The sequence below is a fragment of the Cryptomeria japonica genome, chromosome 2, assembly GCF_030272615.1.
Source record: "Cryptomeria japonica chromosome 2, Sugi_1.0, whole genome shotgun sequence".
NCBI classification, from domain to species: domain Eukaryota; kingdom Viridiplantae; phylum Streptophyta; class Pinopsida; order Cupressales; family Cupressaceae; genus Cryptomeria; species Cryptomeria japonica.
Window position 1 is genome coordinate 112,436,451 of NC_081406.1, and position 15,342 is coordinate 112,451,792.

At 38.5% G+C, this 15,342-nt stretch overlaps 1 protein-coding gene across 1 annotated transcript in view; it reads right to left on the reverse strand.

Annotated features, from left to right (window-relative positions):
* The window catches only part of LOC131069318 (nicotinamide adenine dinucleotide transporter 1, chloroplastic), a 189,898-nt gene that overhangs the window by 97,456 nt on the left and 77,100 nt on the right, over positions 1-15,342 (reverse strand). The window contains exon 2 of the mRNA XM_058004682.2: positions 6,557-6,652. Coding sequence (XP_057860665.2) covers positions 6,557-6,652 — 96 coding nt within the window. The remainder of the gene's footprint in view (positions 1-6,556; positions 6,653-15,342) is intronic.

Below are 15,342 nucleotides of genomic sequence, written 5' to 3' on the forward strand. Positions count from 1 at the left end.
ATGAAAAGAAGGCAATAAGTGAATTTAGCTAGTAAAGAAGCTAATTCGCTCATGTAACTCTCAAAGGGTCCAAAGCGAAAATTCCATTCTAGGGCCTTGTTGTGACATATTCACACATTGCCCCATTGCAAATGGGGATCCCCACTTTTTGCTTTTGGGGGTTATCCCTTTTGGTTTTGTTGCTAGTCGTTTTAGTGCCTTAGCCTTTGCATTGAAGGGATTGAGTCAGGTGGATCTCCTCAAGAGGTCAAATCAATTGAGTGATTAGGGGTTATTTAGATCATTCCTAGGGTTTTTTTTGTGTACCATCCAGTCGCACTTCAAGTTGCTAGATCAAACCTTGGTTGAATGCATAATGTCCTCCTAGGTCCCATCCCTTACATCAAGGATAGAGCGAAATTCTCAAAACCTCCTTTTTCTCCCAATTTTGTGTCAAGCCTGACGTTGATGGGGGTTGATTGAACTTAAAGGTATCCCTAGGCATCCATTTGACTGAGTTGTGATCACAAAATGTGAAGATTTTGAGCTAGTGTGTAAATTTCGCTCCTGACCCTTCCAAAGGGTCCAAAGCGAAATTCCCATAACCCCTATGTTGCTCTTTGTTATGACCAATTTTTTGACTTCTAAGGCATGGTTGGGAAGATTTTGATGTGTACTTGCCTTTGAAAGGTAGTTTGAGGCAATGGAGTGGTGAAAATCAACCTAAAACAAGAATTTCGCTCCTGAACCTTCCAAAGGGTCCAGAGCGAAATCCTCCACTTGACCCTCTATTTTGCTTAATACATCAAAATGACCTTGTTTTGAGCTAAGTGGATGGCAAATTGACTTCATTATGGTGAGGAGAGATAGGTTTGATCAAGTTTGAAGTGAATTGAGGAGAGAAGAAGTGTGAAATCAACCCAAAGTATGAATTTCGCTTCTGACCCTTCCAAAGGGTCTAGAGCAAAATTCTCCAAAGACACTATTTTCTTCCTTGTTTAGACCAAAATCCTTGTTCCTTGGACATAGTGGGGGTGGACTGGCATGTTTTTGCCTTTTGAAGTGATTGAAAGTGAAGGAAATGAAGGAATTAAGCCTAAATCATGAATTTCGCTCCTGACCCTTCCAAAGGGTCCAGAGCGAAATTCTCTATAGGTCCTGTCCTTGGCCATGGTCCAGAGCAAAATCTCCTTTCAGGCCTTCTTGAGGGTCAAACAAGTATTACCTTCATGAGAGGGGGATCCAAAGGTGAGAATCAAGGGAAAATGAAGTAAGAAGGATAGAGCTAAGTGAAGGAAAACAAGCAAAGTATGAATTTCGCTCCTGACCCTTCCAAAGGGTCCAGGGCGAAATTCTCAAAAGCCTCTAATTTGCTCATGTTTGAGATCGAGATATGGATTCCTAGGCATTGGTGGAGAGAAGACTAGTATATACTTGCCTTGAGAAGCAATTTGGAGTAAGGAAATGATGGAATTTAGACCTAATCATGAAAATCGCTCCTGACCCTTCCAAAGGATCCAAAGTGAAATCCTTTGAAATCCCTATTTTCACCTTGTTTGAGTTGGGCAAAGGGCTAGTTGTGAGATCATGGTGGCAAGAGGATTGAAGGGTTAAGTTCAAGATTGTGAAATGATGAAAATGTGAGGTAAATTGAACAAAATAGCAAAAATCGCTCCTGACCCTTCCAAAGGGTCCAGAGCGATTTTCCCTATAGGGTCTATCCCTGGAGAGGATCCTGAACGAATTTCATTCTAATGCATTCTTGTTGATGATTTAAGGTAAGAAATGCCATGTTAGGATAAACATATTATGTATACTTAATCATCTTTTTGTTTGTTTTGCAGATGGAGAAAGATCAAGCCAAGACAAGGGCAACCTATTCCAGTCCCATCATCATCAAAGACACTTCAAATGTATGGAGGAGGACTTCAAGTGGTCGAGACGAGCATTGGGAGATTTCAAGTGTTCAAGGAGTTCCAAGCAATCCTCAAAGACTCCATTCTACCACATGAAAAAACCACAGGATGACAAAGAAGGACCTTACAAGCACTTCAAAGCAATATGAGCTACGAGAGAAGAAGGAAAGACTTGATAAAGAAGAAGGATTCATCAAACACAAGAGGGTCAAGGAGAGGTACGTCATCCATCAAGTACATCAAGGACAGAAGAAGATCAACCAAATTCAGTGCAAGGGTACGTTGAAGAAGCAGATAGTTTCAGAAGAGTTAATCAAAGTTAGCTTCTCGGCACCACCAAATTATGTATCAAAAGAGATACGAGCAGGTGCCAGACAAGGTGGCATCCCAGTCACTGTTACTCCAGTCAGATAGGTCCACATTAGCATGTTCAAATTCAATGTACCTGACTCACCAGTGGCGGCACAAACTTTGATGTACCTACCCCTGACATCTATTGGTCCACATCTATGAAATGTAATTATTTCATTGGCTAAAGGAGTGTTGTAACAAACCCTAATTAGGGTTTTCATCTTGTAATCTTGACCATTGATTGTAAATCAATGTGAGCCATTGAGATGTAAAGAGCTCTCTATATAAGGCTCTGGCTCTTCATTTGTAAAGGTTAATAGTTAAGAGTTAGCTAATAATAGTTAGAGAATAGTCAATAGTGAATAGTCAGCAGATAGAATAGCAATTAGAGTAGATTAGGAAGAAAAGGCAAGAAAATAGTGAATAGTCAGCAGATAGAATAGCAATTAGAGTAGATTAGGAAGAAAAGGCAAGAAATTGTTGCCTTGATTGTAAATGAACTCCATTTTTCATTGAAGTTATGGTGAAGTGTGTTGTTCTTTGCAATATACATGGTTTCTTGTTGAATCTTCAATTTTAGATGATAGATAATTAGATTGAATGAAGGAATTTATTGAATGTACTCGCGTGGAATCCACCTAGTCCAAACCACTAGCCTCTTACTGATTGTAAATGCGCCTTTTGTGGTCAACTGGCATCGAATGAGCTTAATCTCGAGTCATTACGCGTCTATTATTCATGCATTAACTTGAATGATGATCAGTGTGACAGTGATAATTTGAACATATTCAGAACTACCCTAGAAGATCGCACTGAGCTGGTGTTGAATTGTTCAGTTTGATGGTGAGACCTAGCCCAATAGGACTCCACCTAGTCATTCATTCATCTTCTTGCATTCTAGGCCTTAGAGTACACTTTCTGAGTCTTTCATCTTTTGCTATTTCTTCATTTTCCTGGTGAGTAGATAGGACTTGAGTTCCAGCAAATCAGACGCTCAGGCAGTCGAATTTAAGTCCCTTTGTGATTCTAGCATAATCACATCACACCACAAAAGCTTATCCACATGTAGAGACCCTACATATAAGAACCTTGGAGTTGCCTCGATTGATCCTTAGGCGAAATCTTCAGCATTTGGGGAAACTTTGTTCAAGAGAGGATAAGATACTTTGGTATTTTATTATGTGTTCACATATGCATAAAAAACACATCAACAGGCCTGTCCTTGGAAAGGGTCTAGAGCGAAATTTTCATTATAGGTCCTGTCCTTCCAAAGGATCCAGAGCAATTTTCATTATAGGTCTTGTCCTTCCAAAGGGTCCAGAGCGAATTTTCATTATAGGTCTTGTCCTTCCAAGGGTACAGGAGCGAAATTCCTTGGGAGAGAGGGTTTAGCTAATGAAACTGTGTTGAAGGTCTTCTTAAAGGTGATTCTAGTGTTCAAGCAATCCTAAGAACTATGAATTTGAGAGTGCTTTCATTTGAAAAGTTGAGACAACTCCTAATTCGCTCATGTACCTTCCAAAGGGTCCAGAGCGAAATTGATCCTAGTGCCTTCTTGTTGATTGTTTGAAGTGAGAAATACCATGTTAGGATGAATATATCATACGTGCTTGACACCATATTTTGTTTATTTTGCAGATCTACAAGACCAAGTTGGAAGGAGATTAGGCAAGGACAAGGGCAACCTCTTCAAGCTTCATCATCATCAAGGACACCTCAAATGCATGTAGGAAGACTCAAAGTGCTACTAAATTGAAGGACTTTAAGTGTTCAAGGAATTGCAAGCAATAGAACAAGTTATCCTCAAGATATTCATTCTACCACATTAAGAGATCACAAAATGTCAAAGGAGGGATCATACAAACATTTCAAGACGAGATGAGTTACTAGAGAAGGTGACTTGACCATGACTTCCTATCACCATTATGAAAAATCAAGAGGAAGCTTCATCAAACACAAGAGAGTCAAGGAGCGGTACGCTATTCATCAAGTACATCAGGGACAAAGGAGGATCAACCAAGGTCAGTGCAAGGGTACGTTGAAGAAGCAAATAGTTTCAGAAGAGTTAATCAAAGTTAGCTACTCATCATCATCACAATGAGTATCAAGAAATATTACTTAACGTTCCTTGACCAATCACAGAGCAAGTACCAAACAAGGTGGCATCCCAGTCACTACTCCTTCAGTGAGAAAGGTCCACATCAACATATCCAGATTCAGTGAATCACACTTATGCACGAATGCACAAACTCCAATGTACCTACCCCTATTTCCTATTGGTTCTCATGCATTGAATGTAATTTTATCATTGGCTAGAGGAGTTTGTTGTAACAAACCCTAATTAGGGTTTTCATCTTGAAATCCTAGCCATTGATTGTAAATCAATCAGAGCCATTGAATTGTAAAGAGCTCTCTATATAAAGCTCTGGCTCTTCATTTGTAAAGGTTAATAGTTGGTTAATAGTCAATAGTTAATAGTCAGTAGAATAGTCAGTAGCAAAAGAATAGTGAATAAAGTAGCAATTAGAATAAAGTAGGAAGAGAAGGCAAGAGATTGTTGCCCAAAATTGTAAATAACCCTCATTTTTCATTGAACTTAAGTTGAAATGTGTTGTTTCTTGCAATATGCATGGTTTCTTGTTGGATCTTCAAATTTGATGGTAGATAATTAGATTGAATGGAGAAAAATGTTGAATGCACTCATGTGGAATCCGCCTAGTCCATACCACTAGCCTCTTACTGATTGTAAGTGTGCCCTGCGTGGTTAGCTGGCATTGAATGAGCTTAACTTCAAATTGTTATGCGTCCATTGTTTATGCATTAACTTGAATGATGATCAGTGTTTGATGGTGATGATTTGAACATCTTCAAAATTCCCTTAGAAGATTGCACTGAGCTAGTGTCGAATTGTTCAGTTTGATGGTGAGAACTAGCCCAATAGGACTCCACCTAGTCATTCATCTATATTCTTACATTCTGGGTCCTAGAATAGATTCTCTAAACCCTATGCTTTTGATATTTCTTTATCTCCCAGTGAGTAGTTAGGACTTAAGTTCCAGCTAATCAAGCATTCAGGCATTCGAATGTATGTCCCCTTGTGATTCCAACATAATCACATCATACCACAAGAGTTTATCCACATGTAGAGACCCTACATATAAGAACCTTGGAGTTATTTCGATTGATCCTTAGGCAAATCTTCAGCATTCAAGTTTGCATGTGCATGAAAAACACATCAACAAAACCTAACATCCAATTAAGAGAGAAGAACAATGTTTCAACAAAGTTAATCCATGGTTGGTCCTTCCAACATTCAAGCCCAAAAAAATTCAAGAAAAAAGCAATATTTAAATAGAATTTTTCAGGCCCAGCACCATTTATTGACAGTATCACCATTGTATAAATGCCCCTCACAAATAGTAGCCTAAGTTGACATATCAATGAAAGCTTTTGCCTTTACACTAATAAAGTCAATCTCGGTATGAACTACTTCCATTTAGAGCAGTGCGTATGCACTTTGGACCAGTTTAGTAACTTAGTTCAATGTAACACAAGTTTCTGATTTCACAATAAAAAAATAGATTGATATACAAACTGTTAAGGTATTTATGTGATTTTGTTTACTTTGTGCAATGCTTGAAGGTTATACATTATTGAATAAGTCAGTGATCAGATTCACATCTTGTGTCAATTTTAGATAACACCAACTGTAGGAGCCATCCATCATTTGGGCCAACGAAAGCTTCATAAAACGATGAGAAAAGCTCTCACGTATCTGTTATTGCCTGGACTAGCAATGATCCTTAGTATTCAACTTCAGGTCATATATGAAAGATGTGAGTCGTGTACAGACAAAAGGAAAGTCAATCGATATTCTGCCAGACTTTTGACAAGGAGTTGTTCAGTCATGAGTAAGTTCCCTTCATTTGCACTACCTCAAATGATGTCTTACCACATTAGCAGATTCATTGAGAGAAGTTCTCAGTCATGAGTAAGTTCCCTTCATTTGCACTACCTCAAATGATGTCTTACCACATTAGCAGATTCATTGAGAGAAGTTCTCATTTAACTGTCATATGACCCAATTTTAGCAATGTTTCAAAATACTCAGGTTCAGATCCTATCTGTAAGGTGAGAATCAACCAAGGACAAATGAAAATCAAACAGCATTCTGTCAGAATTTTATCAATTATAAAAAGGATTAATAACCAGACTAGCACATTCTTGTGGGAGATTTATCTTTTTTCTTTATAGACAAGGAATTGAGTACTAATGTACAAGTCTTGTTAGAAAATAATTAACCAACATACCTTTAAATCCGCCCTGTCTTTTCTTAGGTAGTCCATGCACTTGAAGCCGTGTCTTGATGACATCCAGTGGGCACACAAATGTGGCAGCAATAGCTCCTGCATTATAAATTCAACAAATGACTCACCTCAAACACTTCTCTATATTACTCTAGAGACATGTCAGACATATAACTGGAATGATTCAGAAGCAAATAACAAAGAGAATGGAAAAGTAGAAACTGTAATTAAGCACGATCACAAAGTAGATAAGACAATAAAAAAACAAATCATAGCTCAGGCAAAAACTTTGGAAGATAATCAATAGATGACAAACTAAATTTGAAATAAAGATGGTTAAACTGTAGGATACTGACAGATGTTAGTGTTGGTTTGGCTTAATTCGATAGAAAAGAACTTCTATTTACTTTCTACAATAGCTCACGTAGTATGAGCACGAAGAAAGCTTAGCCAGCCATGGTACAAGAAAATAGAATATTGTACAGCCAAACTTCAAAGACAACAAAGACAACACAGTTTGGTCACAATTTTTGAAGAAAGTCATCCTTCACAAACTATTTTTTTCTAAAGAAATTAAAGGACTAGAACGGGTCTTTTAACCACCTAAGATTCTGGCTTACCATGATTGTAATGTGTCAAACAAAGGAAATTTTATTGGCTATTTTGTTACTAATGTAATTGGTTAACTTTATAACATTCAAAGAAATCAGTAAAGACAATTGGAAAATTTTCCACAACACATTAGCCAAGTTTTGCGCAGTTTATATATTTTCTTATTAACATTTTTGCAATCAAATTTAGTAAATTAGCAAATAGTAAATATTCCAGAAGATGTTCAAAATTAGTTTTTACATGGGCTATTGTTTTCTCATTAACTAATCTTTTATAAACCACAGAACATTTCAATTAACCAAAATGCAAGTGATTCAAAACACATCGACCCCAAGTTTTTACAAAGAATATATTATGTACATTGGGGTTAGATTCTGCCTAATTTCACAAGTATAATAGTAAATGCTACGTTAATTGGATATCAATAACACATATGACAAGGTGACCTCATCTTGTCATTGCTGGAAAGACTGCTGTACCCATACCAAATCTTTTGTATTGACTCTAATTTCAAGCCAAAAACTGGTCAATTCTTGTTCATAATTCATTCTTGAATCCTTCCCACTAAAAGTTCTCAACATGGTCATTGTTAACTATTTTCATTCTGCATTCAAGACTGTGGCTAACACTTCATTTCAGTATCCAATGCATGATGACATAGAAATGCTGTTCTCACCCAAAGCATGCTTAGGGTTCAGTACCCTTATGAAGGACTGAGTCGTTAGTACATAACAGAAATTTTTAAACAAATGCAAACATGTGCAAAGACAAATAGGAAGAAATTCTAGGTTATATTCATTCAATCTCCGAGTCTCTCATTACATTTTCTGATCATTCTCTAATCATTCTTATCCTTTTGATCATTACATCTTTGGGGTTTTATAGATGCTTTACCCCAATGTCAATGACTCCAGCTAGCCTGTGCATTTAGCACAAACACAACTGCACATGTTGGTTGCAACAGAACTGAATGTATATACAAGAATTGCGGTGAGAATCATGCATATGCTCTAGTGAATTGAACAAAATGTGTGTCAATCACTTAGTTTAACTGCTTGATAACTACTACATAACTAATTGCTAGCCCTAATTAACTAAGCGTACAGTACAACACAGCATGGGAAGGAGGCATCTTTAGTACCAAAATCCACCTAGCACAAACTTGTCTATGATCCTCCAAAGACTAAAAAAATTGACTCAAAAAAATAGATCCACAAAAAGAAAAATGTACAAAAATTATCCAAGAAGTACCAATTTCTTACAATATCTTCTGGGGCAGCAATGAGAGTGAACTCATATGTCGTTAGAAATTTTTCCTTCCAAATACAGTGCCATATAATGGGTGCATTGCGAGGTTGATCCTTGAAGGAATTATTTGGTCTATAGTCTGCACATCATCAGCAGCAACCACACTATGTCGATCCACTAAAATTTTAAACTATTGGTGCAACATTGGAAAATGACCCTTTATTTGTTGCAGCTCTTCACGCACTGATAGCAACAAGTGAAATTAGCTTTATACTCCAATGCCTCCTCCTTAATGATTGCTTGTTGATCATTTATCTAGTTGGTAATGGTGGCAATGTTAGGAATTCATGTTGGTATTGTTGTGATGTATTCACACATCGCCCCATTGCAAATGGGGACCCCCACTTTTTGCTTTCTGGGGTTAGCCCTTTTGTTTTTGTTGTTAGTCGTTTTAGTGTCTTAGCCTTTGCATTGAAGGGATTGAGTCAGGTGGATCTCCTCAAGAGGTCAGGTCAATTGAGTGATTAGGGGTTATTTAGATCATTCCTAGGGTGTTTTTTGTGTACTATCCGGTTGCACTTCAAGTTGCTAAATCAAACCTTGGTTGAATGCATAATGTCCTACTAGGTCCCATCCCTTACATCATCTGGATCCTCAAATGTCCTGAAATTTGGCTAAGTCTGGAATGTCATCCTAATCCTGAAATTTGATTAACTCTGGAAAATTGAAGAATCCTCCAAAAACTAGATTTTGCATTATAACTCCTGGACGTTCGAAACCACTCTCAAACATCCTGACAATATATATGGAATATAACTTATAGTATAACTTAAATGTTATATTCCATATATGAATCCTGACGGAGAGACTAACATGTCAAATTTCGCCCCTGACCCTTCCAAAGGGCCTAGAGCGAATTCCTCTTGAGATCATGTACCTTCCAAAGGTACCTAAGCGAATTTGTCAAGGATTGTGCTTTGATCCCAAATTTGAGCAAGGAAAAGCCTTAGGATGCCTTCCTAGCATAGACCAAGGTCAAAACAAAAGTAAAATGAAGGATAAATTGAGTGAAAATATGAATTTCGCTCCTGACCCTTCCAAAGGGTCTAGAGCGAAATCCTTCAAGGGACCTCCTATCTCACTCAAACAATTGAATGAATCCCATTTCAAGTAGATTTGAGGGTGAATTGACTTAGTTGTGATAGAAGAAAGGTGGAAAAGACAAGTCCAAGGCAAGTTGAGTCTAGAGAAGCAAATTTCGCTCCTGACCCTTCCAAAGGGTCCAAAGCGAATTTTCTCAAAGGATCATGTACCTTCCAAAGGTACCAAAGCAAAATCCTTGAGGAGACCTAAATCGTCACCAAAGTCATTGAATGGTTGTCATTTTGAGCAAAAGTAAGGGCAAATTTGCAAGATCATGGAGAGAAAAGGATCAAAGTTCAAGTCTAAGACAAAGCTAAGTGAAAAGAAGTGTGAATTGAGTTGAGCCTAAGGGAGCAAATTCGCTCCTGAGCTTTCAAAAATGCTTAGGAATGGATTAGTTCAAAGGTTTGAGCAAGGTACAAGGTTTCTTGAAGAAATTTGCTCCTGACCCTTCCAAAGGGTCAGGAGCAAATTTCTTCAAGAAACCTTGTACCTTGCTCAAACCTTTGAACTAATCCATTCCTAAGCATTTTTGAAAGCAAATGACTTGATCTTGATAAGGTAAGGGTGAGAGATGAAGTTCTATGAAGGGAAAATTGAGCAAAATTGCTATTTCGCTCCTAACCCTTCCAAAGGGTCCAGAGTGAAATTCCTAGAAGGACTACCTATTTCGCCCAATGCACTTAAAAGACCTCGTTTTCAGCTAAATTGATGGCGAATTGACTTGATCATGATAAGAGGAGGTTTGATAAGTTAAGTTCAAGGCAAAGTGATGATGAATGGCGTCAAAGGAAGAATTTCACTCCTGACCCTTCCAAAGGGTCTAGAGCGAAATTTCCTAAACCTCTATTTGCTCCTTGTTTGGGGTCGAAATCTTGGTTCCTAAGGCATGGTTGAGAGAAGATTGATGTATACTTGCCTTGAGAAGTGATTTGAAGCAAAGGAAATGATGAATTTGAGATTAAAAGACAAATTTCACTCCTGACCCTTCCAAAGGGTCTAGAGTGAATATTCTTGAAACCTCCTTTTGCTCCCAATTGTGTATCAAGCCTAGCGTTGATTGAGGTGGATTGAACTTACTGGCATCCTTAGGCATGCATTTGAGTGAGTTGTGGTCATAAATGTGAGGAGTGTGTCCAAAAATGTCAATTTCGCTCTAGACCCTTCCAAAGGGTCCAGAGCAAATTTCATTATAGGGCTTGTCCTTCCAGAGGGTCCAAAGCGAAATTGATCCTAATGCCTTCTTGTTGATGATTTAAGGTAAGAAATGCTATGTTAGAATGAATGTATTATGTATACTTAATCATCTTTTGTTTGTTTTGCAGATCAACAAGACCAAGTTAGAGGAAGATCACGCGAGGACAAGGACTTCTTCAAGCTTCATTCACATTAAGGACCCCTTAAGCACATAAAAGAAGACTCAAAGTGCTAAAGACTTCAAGTGTTCAAGGAGTTGCAAGCAATGGAGCTAACCATCCTCAAAGACCTCACATGGAGAAATCGCAAGATATCGAAAGAAGGATCCTACAAACACTTCAAAGAGAGAAATGCCACCAGAGGAGGAGTGACTTGACCGTAACGAGGCTTCATCAAACACAAGAGACCCAAGGAAAGGTACCCCACTCATCAAGTGCATCAAAGACAAAGGAGGATCGACCAAGGTCATCACAGAGCAATTACCAGACAAGGTGGCATCCCCCAGTCACTATTCTTCCTGTCAGAAGGGTCCACATCAACGTGTCCAGATTCGATGAATAACACCTATGTACGGAGAGACAAACTCCGATGTACCTATTGTGACGTTTTCACACATCGCCCCATTGCAAATGGGGACCCCCTTCTTTTTAGGCCCTCCCGGTCTTTTGGCTTGTGTTTTTGTGGTCTTTTCGCAGCAGTCTCGTCAGTCTCTCAGCTTTGCAGGTGTTCGAGGGTTATTTGGGTTTAATCTGCTTTTTCGTTTGAGCAAGTTTGATGAAGTCTAGGGCCTGTTTTGTCCTTTTTGGGGCTTTTTGCCTTTTGTCCTAGATTTTAGGGGTTTCTGTTAGGGCTTTGGAAAAACTGAACATACGACTAGAATTAGGACCCTTCAAGGAACCTCCCAGTAAAATTTGAGCCAAAACGGAGCAACTTTCTATTTTTAGAAAGTTCCTATTTTTTAGGAATTTTACTGAGTCCCGAATTGGTCTAATTTTGCCAAAATTCAAACTTACTATTTTTAGTAAGTTCTATTTTTAGTAAGTGTTTTTCTGACCTATTTTGCCCAAACCTTGACATTTTGAAACACTTGCTATTTGGGAAAATCTATTTTTGGCAGGATCTTCACAGGAAAACACTGAAAGCTGAATATCTCTGAAGACGTTGAAGACCATTTCTAAATCCGGAAGAGTCAGAAGGCAGACAAGTTGGATCAAAAAAATGGTTGAGTATGGAACTCATATTCCAAAAGAAGAAAGCATGCAAAATCATATGTCTGGAAATTCGCATCAATCCACCAATGTCATCCTAATCCGGAAATGGCCTGAAATTTGACTGTCTGGAATTTTGGAAGATCTTCCAAAATCCGAAATTTGCATTGTGATTCCTATGGACCTGAAACCACTCTCAAACATCCTGACAATATATATGAAATATAACTTAAAGTATCTTTCTTATACTTGAATGTTATATTTCATATCTATATCCTGACGAAGAGCCTGGAACTTGTGAAAAAATTCCATGAATCCTTCACATAGTGAAAATTCCGCCCCAGGATGCAGTTGGGCGCCAAACTGAGGGAGGCAAGGACAAATGGAAAATTCCATGAATCCATGGCATAAGCAAAATTCCGCCCAAGTATGCAGTTGGGTGCCAAAATGGGTCAGACAAGGACAGACGCAAAATCCATGAATCCTTGCCTAAGTGTGATTTGCGCCAGGACATGAGGAAGGGCGCCAAAATGGGATTCCCATGGATAGAAGAAAAATTCCATGAATCCTTGGCCAAATGAAAAATCTGCCCAAATGTGGACTTAGGCGCCAAACTGGACATTCCATGGAAGGCATGGACAATGAAAAAAAATTCCAAGGCACAGTGAATTCGACACCCAAGTTAATAAGTTGAAATTTTTGCCTAAGGCATAGAATCCAAGGGGTCAAGGAGGAATAGAAAATAAAATTTCCCTCAGGCAAATTTTTGAATTTGCTATTTTTAGACACCGAATCTCGTTGGAATGAGGATATTGTTATAGATTCAGAATCGTGGCAGAATTCTCCATTCAATGAACCTGGCTCCTAAATTTTAGGAGGATCCCTAAAAAATAGGGATGTTGAAAAGAAGACATGGACAATTCACAAAACAACGAATTCCTTCCTCAGGAGGAATTCCCGCCCCAGCCTTGTGGAGGGCGCCAGAATGAAGAGTGCATGGAGAAACAGGCAAATTGCAAGAATCCTTGACCAAGGCATTTTAGCACCCAATTGAGAGAAGAAGCGCCAGATAGAGGGATGCAAGGAATCCATGGAATTGAAAGAATTCCCCACCAAGTGTAAAATGCCACCTAGGAACACAGGAGTGCACTAAAATGATCTTCTCATGGACAGTGCACAAAGAGATGAATTCCTTCATCGGGGAAGAATTGCACCCAAGAAGAAGAAATTCTAGGAAAGGTGAAAAATTGACCAAGTGTTTCAAATTTCTTCCTTCGGGACATAATTCTTGGAAATCATGAAAATTGGCTAAGGTATTAAGAATTTCCTTCCTCAAGGTAAGGAACAAATTTCTTTCCAAAGGAGAATTCCTCCACAACAAGAAATCACATCCAAGGATGAATTGAAGATAAAATTTATAAGGCAAGGAAGGAATCAGGGATGAACTAAACAAGAAATTTCCCCCAGGAAAAGTTTTTAAAAATCCATTCCCGAGCATCAAATCACATCCAAATTTCAAAAAGTTTTACAGATTTGGATTCGTAGGAGAATTTTCTCTCGGTCCAAGAACTCTAATTTGGAAATTTTCCTAAAAAATAGGAAATGTGCAGAATTCATGAAAAACCCTTCTCTGAGCAAGGAAAGTTGAAGAGACTTTAGGAAAACTCTTCCTGAATCGAATTTTCCGGGGTCCACTTGCATGGCGAGGATCTATTGAACACGTGGCAGTAGAGTGGCGCATTCATTACCGAAATATTTGACCAAATGGCGACCCGGTCATTGCATGTTGAATTTATGGCAGATTCCTTTTGCATGCAGCCGCCGCATGTGGAAATGATGGATCATTTATGACATAGTGGGGTGATTTTTGCATGGATGAATATTCAACGCATGTTGGACGAATTTGAAGGAGGTGGTGCATTTAATGCGCAATGGATGCTATTTTGGGTACTTTTGAATTAATTGTATATGGGCATGATGGGTTATTAATTGGAGATTCCCGCCTTGTTGCATCATGTGTGGAGAATCTTTTGGGCAAACCCTGTAATCATGGCCTGAGGCCTATATAAAGGTGACCCCCTTCATTTGTAAAAGAGGAGGGAGCTTTGTATGAAATTGTTGCGATAAGTTTTTTTGAGAAAATAATAGTGAAACATTGTTCTCTGATGGTGTCCACTTGAATTATTTTTTCAAAGCTTGCATGGTTTCACCTTCCTCGCTTAGAGTAGAAGTAGTATAATTCTTTGATTTCAATGGAAAATGTAATGATATTTGATGAATTTCCCTAGTTCATACTTTTTGCATCTTGCTGATTGTAAGTTGCAGTGTAAAGTTAGTCTGAGCCCCCTAAATTCGTGCTAAGTTCGATTGTGGATAGTCATTTGGATTGCGTTGTTTTGGGTATTCAAATGTACTTTCTCAATTTGAAAATCCTCTAGCATCCCCAGAAGATTGCACCGGTTCTTACAAAGTTGTAGTTGATCTTGGCGAAGCAGAGCTTGGTTTATTTGGAATTTGTCCACCAAAGCGCTATTCATTGTTATCATTGCTCTTAGGAGTAGATTTAGATCCTTCTGAACCCTTTCCCTTTTACTTTCAGTTAATTTTAGTCCGTTCAAAGCAACAGCATCGCAGAATTGCCATATCCGATGATGGAGTTCCAGCCACAACAAAGAAGTGAAGGAATGATGCAAACGTAAGGCCCCTTGGATTACCAGCAATCACATCAGCCAACTGAGTCACGTCCGTAGCATAAAGGAACCTTGGAGTCAATTGTCTGATCTTCCTGCAATCTTAGCAGGCAATCGCACTTTGATCAAGAGAGAGTGAAGTGACCGTTAGGAAACTTTAATCTGTGTTCGACGCTGTCATAAAAAACACGTCAACAGTACCTACCCTTGCTTCTTATTGGCTCTCCTATTTTGAGTGTAATTTTATCATTGGCTAAGGGGTTTGTTGTAACAAACCCTAATTAGGGTTTCCATCTTGTAATCCTAGCCATTGATTGTAAATCAATCAGAGCCATTGAATTGTAAAGAGCTCTCTATATAAAGCTCTGGCTCTTCATTTGTAAAGGTTGTTGCCGGGAATAATCATTATGTTATGTTGTCGTATTATGTTATGTTGTCGTCGGTAATAATGGGTTACGGCAGTTAGTTAGTCGTCCCGAAGGGCAGTTGGATGCGACGATTGGTCGCACCCCTTCAGGTATTATATTGCATACCTTTCCTTCTTAGTATCATCATGATAGTCGTATCTGGGTGTGATGTTATAAGCACTTGATGTACATGGACTGTTGAATTAATACAGAGACTGGTTCTTAAATATATTCCCATTATGTTCTCTGCATTTACTTTCTGCATTTAATCGTTTACCCGTATG